The sequence below is a fragment of the Tamandua tetradactyla genome, chromosome 12 (genome assembly GCF_023851605.1).
Source record: "Tamandua tetradactyla isolate mTamTet1 chromosome 12, mTamTet1.pri, whole genome shotgun sequence".
Taxonomy (NCBI): domain Eukaryota; kingdom Metazoa; phylum Chordata; class Mammalia; order Pilosa; family Myrmecophagidae; genus Tamandua; species Tamandua tetradactyla.
In genome coordinates, this window is record NC_135338.1 from 52,890,328 (window position 1) to 52,904,239 (window position 13,912).

The 13,912-nt window shown below is 36.9% G+C and overlaps 1 protein-coding gene across 6 annotated transcripts in view; it reads right to left on the minus strand.

Annotated features, from left to right (window-relative positions):
• Window positions 1-2,228: 2,228 nt before the first annotated feature.
• ATXN3 (ataxin 3) overlaps window positions 2,229-13,912 on the minus strand; it is a 56,495-nt gene continuing 44,811 nt past the window's right edge. For 3 of the 6 annotated variants that reach the window (XM_077123380.1, XM_077123381.1, XM_077123378.1), the window contains one exon: window positions 2,229-6,469. In XM_077123380.1, coding sequence (XP_076979495.1) covers window positions 6,375-6,469 — 95 coding nt within the window. In that variant the 3' untranslated portion in view covers window positions 2,229-6,374. The remainder of the gene's footprint in view (window positions 6,470-13,912) is intronic. The other 3 variants (XM_077123382.1, XM_077123379.1, XR_013160431.1) reach the window with 2 other exon arrangements.

Below are 13,912 nucleotides of genomic sequence, written 5' to 3' on the forward strand. Positions count from 1 at the left end.
CCCTGGTATGTATGTGGGCAGAGCTCAGGGACAGTGGGGTGGGATTGTGCCTGCATGGGCTGGGGGCGGGTGTAGCTCCGATGTGCAGGTCAGTGCTTGCTCAGTGCTGAGGGGGTGTGGCATGAGTGGGCACCTGCGTGGACCTGATGCTGATGTGAGTATTGCATAGCTCAGGGCCGGGCTGGCAGGATTGAATAACTATGTGGGTTGGGTGCGGGTGTGGCCTGGCTATGAAGGTGAAAGCCTGCAGCCCAGATACACAGGTGACTGCCTGCAAGGGGCAGGGAGGGGGTGATGGGGGTCGAGGGGCTGGCTGCTGATGTGGGGGTCTTGAGAGGAATGGGGTGAGACTGTGCGCTTGTGCAGAAGTGGTTCTGGCTTGGACAGGCTTGTGTGCATGCACGGGGTGAGGGTTTGGGGCAGGGATAAGCGGGATGGGATTTGGGGTGGGGGTGCTTGGAGTGCAGCGGGCTGGGGCAGGTGACGGGGTTTAGGTGTGCGGGGGTGTAGGAGGAATCGCAGTGATGGGCAGGGCCGCGACCCTGAGTGTACTGCATTCAAGGAATGCGGCTTGACTTACTTCCTTGCTCCCCTCTCCGTCTGTGCGCTCCTCACAGTTCCAAGGTCTCCGTCTGTAAATGCACGTACTAGGTTGTTTGCACTAGCTGACTGGTCTCCAGTTCTCTGCATCCCAATTCTTCTGCTTTTTCAACCAGGGCCTCCTATGAGATGTGGAAGACCCTCACAGGTCACTTACACCCTGGAATCGCTCTTTGGGTCTTTTATCTGTCCCTTCTCTAGCTGTTCTTTGAAGCAGGTGTGAACTCTACCTATCCTATTCCGCCATCTTCCCACAAGTCCCACAATACCATTTTGTCTTCCTATCTCACAGCAAAAGCACAGATCTTAACATGTTATGATGTCATGTTTGCTTGCATACATGTTTCCTTCTAACCGAATGCAAGTGCCAGAAGAGCAGAGACTATCTTATTCGTGTTTCTGCTTCTGAGAACCTAAGAACAGTGTCTGGAACATGATAAACGCTCAAAATTTGTTGGATAAGGTTTCTCTACAGCAGCCCATGGGAACAAAAAAAAAAAGTGGGGTTCCTAATACAAGCAGAATGGAACACTGGGAGAACAATTTTGGGAGAGTGGAGGGCTCAGCAAATGCTGGTAGTCCAGTGTGAAGGAGAGCCCTCATGGCAGGAGGTGGCTAATGAGTGTTAGGGACAGGGATATCAAATTAAAATGAGAGTGAAGGAGAATATTAGAGTGTCTGGAAGTAGGGAAGAACCTGATTTATTTGGAAACTTTAAGGTGGCTTGCCAGGACCACAGTGTGAAATGTCAAGTTGGGTGGGGGCAAATTACATACAAAGTGAACTTTGAATATTTGATGATGCAGACACGAAATGGTTAAAAGGGTTCTACGACACGGAGATCTGCTAGGTAAAGACAACACAAAATCCCTGTAACTTACAGAAGAGCTTTTAACTAACATAGAATAGGCTTTAAGATTAACTTAAATGTCATAGGGCCCACAGGTTAAGTGTTAATGAGATCACTCATTTGGTGGTATCCAAACTCAAAATATTTGTCCTATGTGCTAACACCTGAAGTTACACTGAAGATGCAAGAGATACACTTTACGTTATCTTCCAACTTTATTCCCAATGTTAATTAAGGCTAAAATAACAGCCCTCATCCTAAAATTTGGAGTCTGTGATCTACAGCCCTCATCCTAAAATTTGGAGTCTGTGATCTTCAATCAGTCCAGCTGGATCCTAATTATCACAGCTGGAGTCTAGTGCTGACATAGATAAAATGAAGGGAAATAGAACTTTTAAAAATTGTTACTAATAATGTTCATTTGGCCCTTAAAAAAAAAAACAATTGAACCAACACCGAAAATCATAGAATCTCTTGGAAAAGATCAAAGATCTGGGAATTGACAGGTCAGCTGGAAGAGAGCATTGTGGGCTCCCCTGGCCTGCCTTATTCATTACTGCAGCTGGCTAAGAACAGTCTCAATTAGTGTTACTCATATTTCACTGTGCAAGGGAATCCCTGGTGGGATCTTGTTCTAACCAGGTTTTGATTCAGTAGGTGAAACCCTGCATTTCTGAAAAGTTCCCAATGATGCAGAAGGTGTTGATCCCTCAATTACAATTTGAACAGCGAAGTTAAGAATTAACTGATTTATAAGATAAACACACAAAAACGGAAATAAAAAAGCAAACATTCTTTATTTAATAATCTTTGATATTTAAAATACAACTCATTGAACATCCACATCAACAACAGATTCTTCAGTGTTCAACAGCGCTTTGGAAGCCCGGCTTTTTCAAGGACCAGACAAGAAGGCCTGTGTGTGTAAAAACGGCAAACGAACTCCGAGAGAGGAAGCACACACAGAAGGGCTGCAAAGTTGGGCCCTGAGCAAACGGCACTGCCACAGTGCACCTGTATCATGGCCAAAAGACAATGCTTTTTATTTCAGATTATCTTTTGTACTTGAATTTTGAGCAGTTTATTTATACAGAACAATGTACTTTTAAAAAAGCTATTCCTAATAGTCCAGTGTTGCAGATAGTAGATAATTACATTTCATACATACATTTTCCTCTTTCAAAAAAAAAAAGCATTAAAAAAAACTCCAGGGAACATTCATTCACTTGTGAACTATGAAGGAGACAACTGAAGTGCTTCCTAAACAAAAATTTTTTCACATATAATTTCACTGATTCTTGCCACTGCTTTATGAATCCAGCATTAAAATATTTATTGAGATACCTGCCAAATTACTGCAAATTTAGAAGTGGTGCTACTTGCGCTCTTAAAATGCCAGAGCATTTTGGAGAAAATAAAAGTAGTAAATGTTTTCTTCAAATTAAAAGAAAATCCAAAGTCAAAACCAGTCAATCATGTCACAAATCCTTTCACTCATGAAAGCAAATGGAACAAAAATATTTTTGGTATGTATAAGACTTTAAAAAGCAATACAAAGTCAGTTCATTTCTTTAGCAAAAGATACAGGTTATAAAAGAAATAGGAATGAAGGAAAGTATTTTGAAAATATAGGAAATGATTATATGCTGAAATGGTCAGTTGGTCCAATATGGTTTTTGTTAATTAAGGTTACATATATCACATATTCATTCGTACTTGTTAGTGTCCAGATACAACAAACAATTCATCTTGAAAATAGTGGACTGTGACTTAACCCAATTGCAGAGAAAGGTTTTAAAAGGAATTCATCAATACTAACTATTGAATATTCTTAAGAATTTAAATCAAGATTTATTTTGTTTTCCAATTTAAGATTTTCAAGTTATCGTCATTATATCTTGTTTATGCACGGAATCAACCCTTTTTTTGGGCTTGAACTCTAATGGGCCAATTTTAAGACATTTGGTAAACCTTGGCACTTCCATGATTTTAAAAATTGTATCAAACATGCAGACATTAAAAATGTGATTTAGATTCTGGTTGGAACAAAATTTATCTTATTCAGCTTAATGGACTTCTAGTAGCTTTGTCTATGACACAACTAATGTTGAGCTTTTTTCTTCATTAAATTTACCACATAATTGGCAATACAAATAAAGCATTAAGAAAAATCAAGTTCTATAGAAAAAAGCACCTCCCTAAATAAAACATTCATTGAATTGTAAATTATTTGGCCAAGATCTTCAAGTTGAAATATAAACTTTACCTGCAGCAACCTTTTCAAACAATTTACTCTACTGAAATATTTGTATATTAATTACCCTAAAAGTACATGTTGATGGTTTTAGATCAGAGGTTAACTACTCTGAATTAAAACGTAACTAACTTATGAAATCCAATGAATTTGAAAATATGAAAATGGTATTTCCAAAGCTTGTTTAAATTTTACTTGTAACACTATTATCACCATTGAACATACTGTTAATACAAACTGTACATTAGAAAAATGATACCAATAGTTTAAATATTAAACATTAAGGTTTTCCCAATTGGTAACAGAATGGAAATCATTTTAAGTGCTTAGCAGGACAGCTGTTGTGAATTTAGTAGTACTTGACTTTCTTACAGGGGGTTTCCAGTTAAATGGCAGCTCCTGACACGCTGTGCACAGCTTCATCATTCTCTCATACTGTGATTACAGGTATTAGCATCCTCTTATGCCAACGACTAAGAAACTGAATCTCAATGTTTAATTACATTTAAGCCACTTCAGACAAGAGAGCAGTTCACTGGTGACTCTGGATCTATCTGCCAAATATGACAATTAAAAAAACTAAATAAATACATTCAAGATATCCAGTGTGTACTCAACTCTGTTTAAAAGACTCTATCCCAAATACATAAGGTCAAAATGCAGTTTATTTCCTTAAATGCTTTAGGGTGCATATATATTACCAGGTAACACATAAACTTTAAGGCTAAAACTTTTACGTATATTAGTTTTCTCATTTTTATATTAGACGGCTTATCAATTCAACTGTTTGAAAAGCTTTAAGAAAGTGGGAAAAGGTAAGGGCCAAATATTCATGTAAATATGACTGGCATACTGGGGATAATTTCATAAATGTTCAGTCTTAAATTACGTGCATGAGTTGCAAATCTTGAGGGAAGAGTACTAACCTCCAACATCCCTTCAGTTCTAATGTTTTATAATTATTCAGAAACATTTCAATTGTTAAAAAAAAAAACTTCAGATTTTAAAATAAAACTGTCTAAATTTGTGTAAGGGAAACTTCAGAAAACTTTATTTGGCACAAAATAATTACTAAAAAAAATCCATTTCTAGTCAAGAAAAAGTTATTTATAATCATAAGCAAAAGGCATTTTCATCTCTTTTCAGTTAGTTAGCAATAAATTCTAAATCAAAAAAATTTCCCTGAAACATGTATAGCCATCCACCAGTATGGGAATACACCATACTTTAATTTTCTAAGTTGGCAGCTGACATTTCTTCTTGATTTTTATCTTATGAACAAATAACACATTTAAAAGGGTTTCTGAAGGGGATGGAAAGTGAGGGGTGGGGAGCATATGACAGAATCTAAAATGTCCATTTCAGAGAAACACGGTTAATTTTCACCAAAATCATATTACTTTATTAACCCAGCAATAAATTCTCTATAACCCTTATTAAAGAATGTTTATCAAAACTATGGACTTTCTTATTTACAAGATCATTAAGTACTAATGTGACCACTATAATTCTTAAACTATTTAAATGTTATGACACAAGTATCAAATCACAGTATAAATTTAAATATATTCTCATTAGCAAATTATTGTCATATTCTAGATCACCATCTCCAGCAAGTTGTATCTATCAAAATATGTTCAGCAGGAGCAGACATCTGCATTCCTTGGGACTTAACAGTAAATAGAATAGAAAGCACCAGTTACAAGAGAAAAAAATGAAATGGCAACTAAAACTGAAGACCAAATTTTGCCATCAAACATTCATGATGGGTATCATATGCTATGTCTTATAATAGAAGAAAACTTACTTGTGAACTATGCTTCCCATATTTTTCTCAGTTGGAGAAGGAAGGAAATAATAAGGTATAGGAAAGGAGTTACAACAAACTTAAAGTTCTGACATGATTGAAAAGATATTCATAAAGCATCAAGGAAAGCACTTGCTCATACATTAAAAATGCTTATTTATTCTCAAATATTTGTGCAGGGCTGATTTCAGAGTTTAGGAATGCACCAGAGTAATGAAATAATGATCCCATGTTAGGGGTCTTAAAAAGTAAAACCTCAAGAAAAATTATCATTCAAAAGAGTTGTATAAATAATGAAAAGAAAGTAGCAGAGAAATTGTGATTAGTGACAATAACATAAAAGAACCTCTAATTGCTCAACACATAGTTGGAGGGAGAACAGCTATCCCTCTGGAACCATTACTATTACCAACACAGACAACAGACATCTTCTTGAAAGGTCAAATTGGTTAATGAGAAATTAAAGCAACTACTGGATGGTGAAAGTGAGTCAAATTCACGACACAGCATATGAAAAAATTTCAGTGGCAAGAGCTAATTAATTAGCTGGTCTGCAAAAAGCTCCAACAAAAAAATGCTCTAATTTTAGACATCTTAGGTATTGCACACACAGAAAAGAAAAAGGAACATTTGAAAAACTATTTTAAATTTCTTTAATTGCTGAATGCCTCTTTGGCTAGTATCTGAAGGATCATTATTTAGTTCTACAATTGACACATTTTCACCATTTTGCTTGCAAACCACACAAAAATTTCCTCTGTGGAACATTGTTTTCTTTGACATATTACCAAAATGGTCCCTATGCGGCATCCACCAAGAATAATGTTGGAAAGTATGAATATTTAAATAATTTTTTAAAGTTATTAATTTCCTTCTGTTTTCAAATTATTTTGAACAGTTTCTAAAGACATGGTCACGGCTGCCTGAAGCATGTCTTCTTCACTCATGGCATCACCTGCTGAAAAAGTAAATACACACATTTTTAGAAAATTCTCAAAGTCATCAAAAGATAAGCTTTTAGAAAAAAAATATATACATATAAGTATTTTTTTTTTACATGGGCAGGCACCGGGAATCGAAGCAGGGTCTATGGCATGGCAGGGAGAACTCTGCCTCTGTGTCACCACTTGCCTGCCCAGAAAATATATATATTTTAAATGTACAAATAGAAGAATGTTTTTGTATAAGGGAGAACAAATGAATGTCAACACTGTAAGGTACTGAAAATGGGATGGGATACAATTAAAAATGCAATCAATGCAAGCTAGGGTCCATAGTTAACAGTAATTAAAATATGCTTCTACAGGGCGGGCAATGGTGGTGCGGTGGCAGAGCTCTCACCTGCCATGTTGGAGACCTGGGTTCGATTCTCGGTGCCTGTCCATGCAAAAAAATATATATATATAATAATAAATATACTTCCACTGAATGTAATAAAGGCAATATGCCAAAACTAAATGTCAGTAACAGGGGATATGAGATTCTTTGTGGAAGAAAAGGAAATGTCCTCATATAGATTGTGGTGGCAAAGGCAAGGCTATGTGATTTTACCAGGAACCACTGATTTTTTTTTTTTATTTAGGTTGGATTGTATGCTGTGTGAAAAAAAACTTTAAAAAGAGAGATACAAGTGCTGGAGAAAATGTGGAGAAAGAGATGTATCCATTCACTGTTGGTAGGGAAAAAGTGGTGCTGCCCCTCTGGAATACAGTGTGGTGGTTGCACAGGAGGCTAGGAGTGGGTGCTATATGATCCTGCATAGTATTCATGTGATACTTAAAGGAATTGAGAGTGGGGACACCAATAAACATTTGCACACTGGTGTTTACGATGGCAGTGTTTGTGATTTGCAATGGATGGAGGTAGCCTAAGGGTACATCAACTGAGGAATGGAAGGGGAAACTGGTATATACGTGCAAGGGACTAGGCAAGAAGTAATGAAGGCAAGAAGTAATGAAGTTGGAAGGCATGCTATTAGGCAAATGAATCTTGAGGACAGTATGTTAAAGGAACTATCAGAAACAAAAAGACATTATCATGCCTCACTCACATGGACTATTTATAATATACAAACTCAAAGAATTGAAATTAAGAGCATAAGTTATAATTGAAATCAAGAGCATAGGTTATCAGATTAAGGCCTACTGTAAAGGGTCTTAGATTGTAAGCCCTTACAGCAATCACATTTATTCTGGAGTTTTAACTGTTATTTCTAAATTCTGATATACTGAGCTATTTATGAATAACCTGGTTGTTCCCTGGAACCTGGGTATTTGTGTGACACCTGAGACTCAGAGTTAGAGCTCTGAAGCTATGAAAATCAGCATTACCCTATACAGCAATTGTTTAAAAAGTTGAAAAAGTGATCAGACTTCAACTAGAGATATAAATGAAGGTGATCTGGACAGGACTAAGGAAAATCAGAATACAGGTTAAAGGATGATATGGTCCATACTTTAAAACTTCAACTTCTATGTTAGACCAAAGGAAGAGATGTTTATTTGATGCAAAATTTTTATTTTTGCTAGCACATTACCAAATTTAACTTGTATGGTCAGTTTATTCGAATGCCATAATTACATGGAATCTTGAATAGGGAGTGAGATCTTGTCGGTTTTTACAGTTAGCGTGATGCCCTGATATACCCCAGAATACTTTGGGAAGAGAATAAAGAATTGTTTGTGGAGTCCCCTTGGCGGACTGAAGAGAAGGATGGAGGTAGCGAACTTCCCCATCTGAGGAATTCTTGATATTCTTGCAAGCAGTGGGGACAACCATTCAATGGGTTGAACCCATGGTCTTTGGGTGGCCCCTGTGGGGTTTGTTCCTGCAGAGGAGAAGCTGGGCCTGCTTATGGTTGTACCTAGGAGTTGCCCCTAGAGAACCTTTTTTGTTGCTCAGATGTGGTCCCTCTCTCTAAGCCAACTCTGCAGATAAACTCACTGCTATCCCCACTACATGGGGCATGATTCCCAGGGGATGAGCTGGGACCCGGCACTGTGGGATTGGGAAAGCCTTCTTGACAAAAAGAGGGAAAAGAGAAATGAAATAAAAGTTCCAGTGGTTGAGAGATTTCAAACAGAGTCAAGGGGTTATCCTAGAGGTTGTTCTTATGTATTATATGGATGTCCCTTTTTGGTTGTGGTGTGGCTGGAGGGAAGTGCCTGGAGCTGTTGAGCTGTCCTGCAGCAACCTTGATTCTTTTTTTTTCAATTCTAGTAACATGCTGGAAAGTAGTCTCAGAAGAAGGTCAGAGGCAAAGAAGGAAAACAAGATTGTAGGCCCTGGGGACAAGCCTCCTAAATTCTAATACAATTCCACCATTTCTTAGCATCATGACTGGATATCTCTATTTCTTAGTTTTCTCATCTGTAAAATGGGGTTGGCAATAGCACCTATTAAGACATAAAAGCCTTGATTCTTGAAGACGATTGTATAACTGTATAGCTTTTATAATGTGGCAGTATGATTGTGGGAACCTTGTGGCTGGTGTTTCCTTTATCCAGGATATGGACAGATGAGTGGAAAAATAAGGACAGAAAATGGATAGATAATGGGGGGGGTAAGGGGTAAAACAAATGTAGATTGCAATATCAGTAGTCAATGAGAAGAAGGGGTAAGAAGTATGGGATGTATGGGTTTTTTCTTTTTATTTCTTCTTCTGGAGTGAGGCAAATGTTCTAGAAGTGATTGTGGTGATGAATGCACAGCTGTGTGCTGGTGTTATAAGCCACTGATTGTATACTTTGGAAGGAATGGTTGGTATGTGAAGATATCTGAATAAAAATATGTTTTAAAAAAAAGAAAATATTTTTACTTGAGCGTTATAATGTCCTTTTAAAATATATATCCAGTTACATTCAAGCTTTTGGTGTAGTTCTATAATTTTTGACAAATGCATGGAGTCATATAACCACTACCACCATTAAGATACAGAACAGTCCCATTACCTGACAAAATTCCCTCATGCAGTTTCCTTGCAGTCAACCCCAAACCCTAACCCTCTGCAATCACTGATATGTTCTGAACAACAGATTTGCCTTTTCCAGAATGACATATAAATCAAATCATAGCTTTTTTCAGTCTGGCTTTATTCATTTAGCATAATGCATTTGAGACTCATCTATTTTGTTGCATATTTATCAACAGCCCATTCCTTTCAAACTTTTATTTTGAAGTAATTATAGATTCAAAGGAAGTTGGGAAACTGCAGACAGTTCAGAGAGGTCATATGTACCCTTCACCCAATTTCTGCCAATGGTTTTCTTTTAAATAATTACAGTTGAAATAATAACCAGAAAAGCGACATTGGTACAATATGTATGTGTAGTTCTACAGCATTTTATCCCATGTGTAGGTTCATGTAACCACCACCAGCATAATCAATAGAGAAAACTATATATCACCATAAAGATTTCCACCCTGCTAACGCTTTATATTCATACCATCTCCCATCACCCTGCTTTCCCTAATCCCTGGCAACCACTACTTTCTTTTCCCTGTCTTTATAATTTTGTCATTTTGAGAATGTTACATAAATAGAATGACACAGTATGTGGCCTTTTGAGATTGGCTTTTTTTCCCCCACTCAGTATAATGCCCTTGTAATTCATCCAAGTTGTTGCCTTTCCAATAGTATGTTCCTTTTTATTGCTGAGCAATGTTTCACGGTATAGATGTACACAGTTTGCACCATTCACCTACTATAGGATATTTTGGTTATTTATAGTTTGGGGCTATTACAAAGAAAGTGCTATGAATATCTATGTACAAGTTTCTGTGTGGACTTAAGTTTTCCTTTCTCTGGGACAAATGCTAAGAGGTGTAATATCTGTGTTATATAGTAAGTGTATGCTAGCTTTTAAAGTAACTATCAAATTATTTACCAGAGTAGCTGTACCAGTTTGAACAAAGTGTAGAAATCTTACTTCCCTTTCATGCCTCTTTACTTGCCCTCATTTATAAGAAAATCGTCTTAAATATTTCCTATACATACACTGAAAATCAAATCCAATAGTGTTAAAGCTTTTGCTTCTAAAACCATTAAACATAATTTAGAGAACTCAGGAGAAGGACAGTTTGTTTTATTTACCCATAATAATACTCTGTTCTTCCTTTGTAATGTTCCAAGATTCCTTCTTTTATCATTTCTTCTCTGTTTAGAAAACTTCTTATTGTCTTTTGGGCGAGTCTGCACATGACAAATTCTTTTAGTTTTCCTTCACCTGAGGTTTTTCCCTTTAATTCTACAGGATATTTTTACTGGATACAGAATCCTGGGATGGCAAGTTCTTTCTTTCAACACATTGTAAAATGTCACTTCCTCCTAACCTTCATGGTTTCTGTTAAAAAGTCTGCTGTCAATGTGGCTTCTCTCTCTAAACCAATTCTGAAGGTGAACCCACTGTCCTGCCTCCCACTATGTGGGACATGACTCCCAGGGGTGTAAATCTCCCTGACATGGGACATGACTCCCAGGGATGAGTCGGGACGCAGCATCATGGGAATGAGAAAGCTTCCTTGACCAAAAGGGGAAGAAAGAAATGAGACAAAATAACGTCTCAGTGGCTGAGAGATTTCAAGCAGAGTCAACAGGTTAGCCTGGATGATATTCTTATGCATTACATAGATATTTCTTTTTAGTTTATGGTGCATTGGAGTGGCTAGAGGAAAGTACCTGAAACTGTTGAAATGTTCTAGTAACCTTGATTCCGGAAGAAGACTGTACAACTATATACCTTTTACAATGTGACTGCATGATTGTAAAAACCTTGTGTCTGATACTTCTTTTATCCAGGATATGGACAAATGAGTTAAAAAAAAAAAAAAGGACAAAAAATTAAATAAATAATAGGAGATAAAGGGTAAAAATTGGGTAGACTGAAATACCGTGGGTCAATGAGAGGGAGGGGTAAGGGATATGGAATGTTTGAGTTTTTTCTTTTTATTTCTTTTTCTGAAGTGATGCAAATGTTCTAAAATGACGATGGCAAACAATACACAACTATGTGATGAGATTGTGAGCCACTGATTATACAATATTGTTGAACTGTATGTATGTGGATATTTCTCAATACAAAAAAAAAAAAGTCTGCTGTCACTTTTGCTTTTCCCCACTCCTCATTTGACCTTCTCTGACAGCACTCCAAGTGGGTGAAAGGGGAAGGGCACCTTGTGGACTGCTGGGTAAGAGTTCAGTCTAGGCTCTCCACTTGGCTTTTGCTAACTAGAGGTGAGGGTGGGACTAGTTTGGGCTGGAGTAAAGCATTTCCATCTTGCTAGGCTGCCCCTTTTCTGGTCTTTCAGCTAGAGAGAACAGGCTGAATTCTTGTGGCTTCTCTGTGGCAATGGCTTCTCCAAAACTAGGTATAGAATATATGACGCCAAGAGAAAACCCAAGGGGCTTACTGCCTTGTTGTTCCTAAGGACCTGAGGGCCACAGCCAGTAGGTATCCTCTCCACCTTTCAGTCCTTATGCTTGTTTTATATGTAATTTTCAAGATTATTTATTGTACTTCACAGGAGAAATATGAAAAGTGCCAATTCATTCCTTCTGGCTGCTATAATTGCATTCCATTGTATGGATATAACACAGTTTGTATATTCATTCACTAGTTGAAGGACAACATTTAGATAGTTTTCTGTTTTTGTAATTATGAATAAAATTTGCTATAAGCACTAACACAAGTTTAGGTGTGAACCTAAGTTTTGTTTCCTCTTGGATAAATACCTAGGATTCTTGGGTCATGTGGTTAATAAGTACATGTTTAAGTTTATAAACTGCCAAACTACTTCTAAAGCTGCTATACCAGTTTGCATTTCTATCAGCAATGTATGAGAGAGTTCCAGTTGCTCTAATCCTTGTCAGCACCTGGCACTGTCAGTTTTTTTTAAGTCGGCTGTACATGTATGTTGTGGTATTTCACTGTAGTTTCATTTTGCATCTCCTAATGAATAATGAATGTTGAGCATCTTTTCATATGCTTAATTTGTCATATATATATATATAGCTCATTTGGTGAAGTGTACATTCAAACCCTTTGTTCATTTTTTTATTGAGCTTTTTAAATTCAGGTTTTTTTTGTCTATTTTCTTAATTTTATTTATTAAACACACCAATATACAAACATAAACATTCTTACCATATAATCATTCCATTCTATATATATAATCAGTAATTCACAATATCACACATAGTTGTATATCATCATCATGATCATTCTTAGAAAATCTGCTTCAATTCAGAAAAAGAAATAAAAAGAAAAGAGAAAAAAATTCATACATACCATACCCCTTACCCCTCCCTTTCATTGATCACTAGCATTTCAATCTACTAAATTTATTTTAACATTTGTTCCCATTATTTTTTTCAGTCCATATGTTTTACTTGTCTGTCAATAAGTCAGATAAAAGGAGCATCAGACAAGTTTTTCGTAATCACAGCCACACTACAAAAGCTATATCATTATACAATCATCTTCAAGAAACATGGATACTGGAACACAGTTCTACATTTTCAGGTACTCCCTCCAGCCTCTCCATTACGCCTTAACTAAAAAGGTGGTATCTATATGATGCATAAGAATAACCTCCAGGATAACCTCTCGACTGTTTGGAATCTCTCAGCCATTGACACTATTTTATCTCATTTCTCTCTTCCCCCTTTCGATTGAGAAGGTTTTCTTTATCCCTTGATGTTGAGTCCCAGCTCATTCTAAGATTTCTGTCCCACCTTGCCAGGAAGGTCCACACCGCTGGGAGTCATGTCCCATGTAGAGAGGGGGAGGGCAGTGAGTTTGCTTGTTGTGTTGGCTGAGAGAGAGAGACCACATCTGAGCAACAAAAGAGGTTCTCTTGGGGGTGACTCTTAGGGCTAATTTTAAGTAGGCTTAGTCTATCCTTTGCGGGGATAAATTTCATATGAACAAACCCCAAGATTGGGGGCTCAGCCTATTGCTTTGGTTGTCCCCACTGCTTGTGAGAATATCAAGAATTCTCCACTTGGAAAAGATGAATTTTCCCCCTTTCTCATCATTCCCCCAAGGGGACTTTACAAATACTTTTTAATCCACTGTTCAAATCACTCTGGGATTTATCAGGGCATCACTCTGGACAAACCTACAAAATCTCATGCCCTACTTAATGTCCCATGTACTATGGTGTTCAATTAAACTGTCCACATAAGTTATATTAGGAAATGTACTTGTCAAAATATAAATTTTGTACCAAATAAACATTTTTTGCTTTAGTCTTACACATAAGTTAAAGTTTTAAAATATTAATAAAATCTAAAAAAAAATTAATTCAAATGGTTTATGAATTTAAATGTAAAAGGTACAAAGAGTCTATCTCAAAAGGTTACATACTGTATGATTCCATTTATACAACATTCCTGAAATGA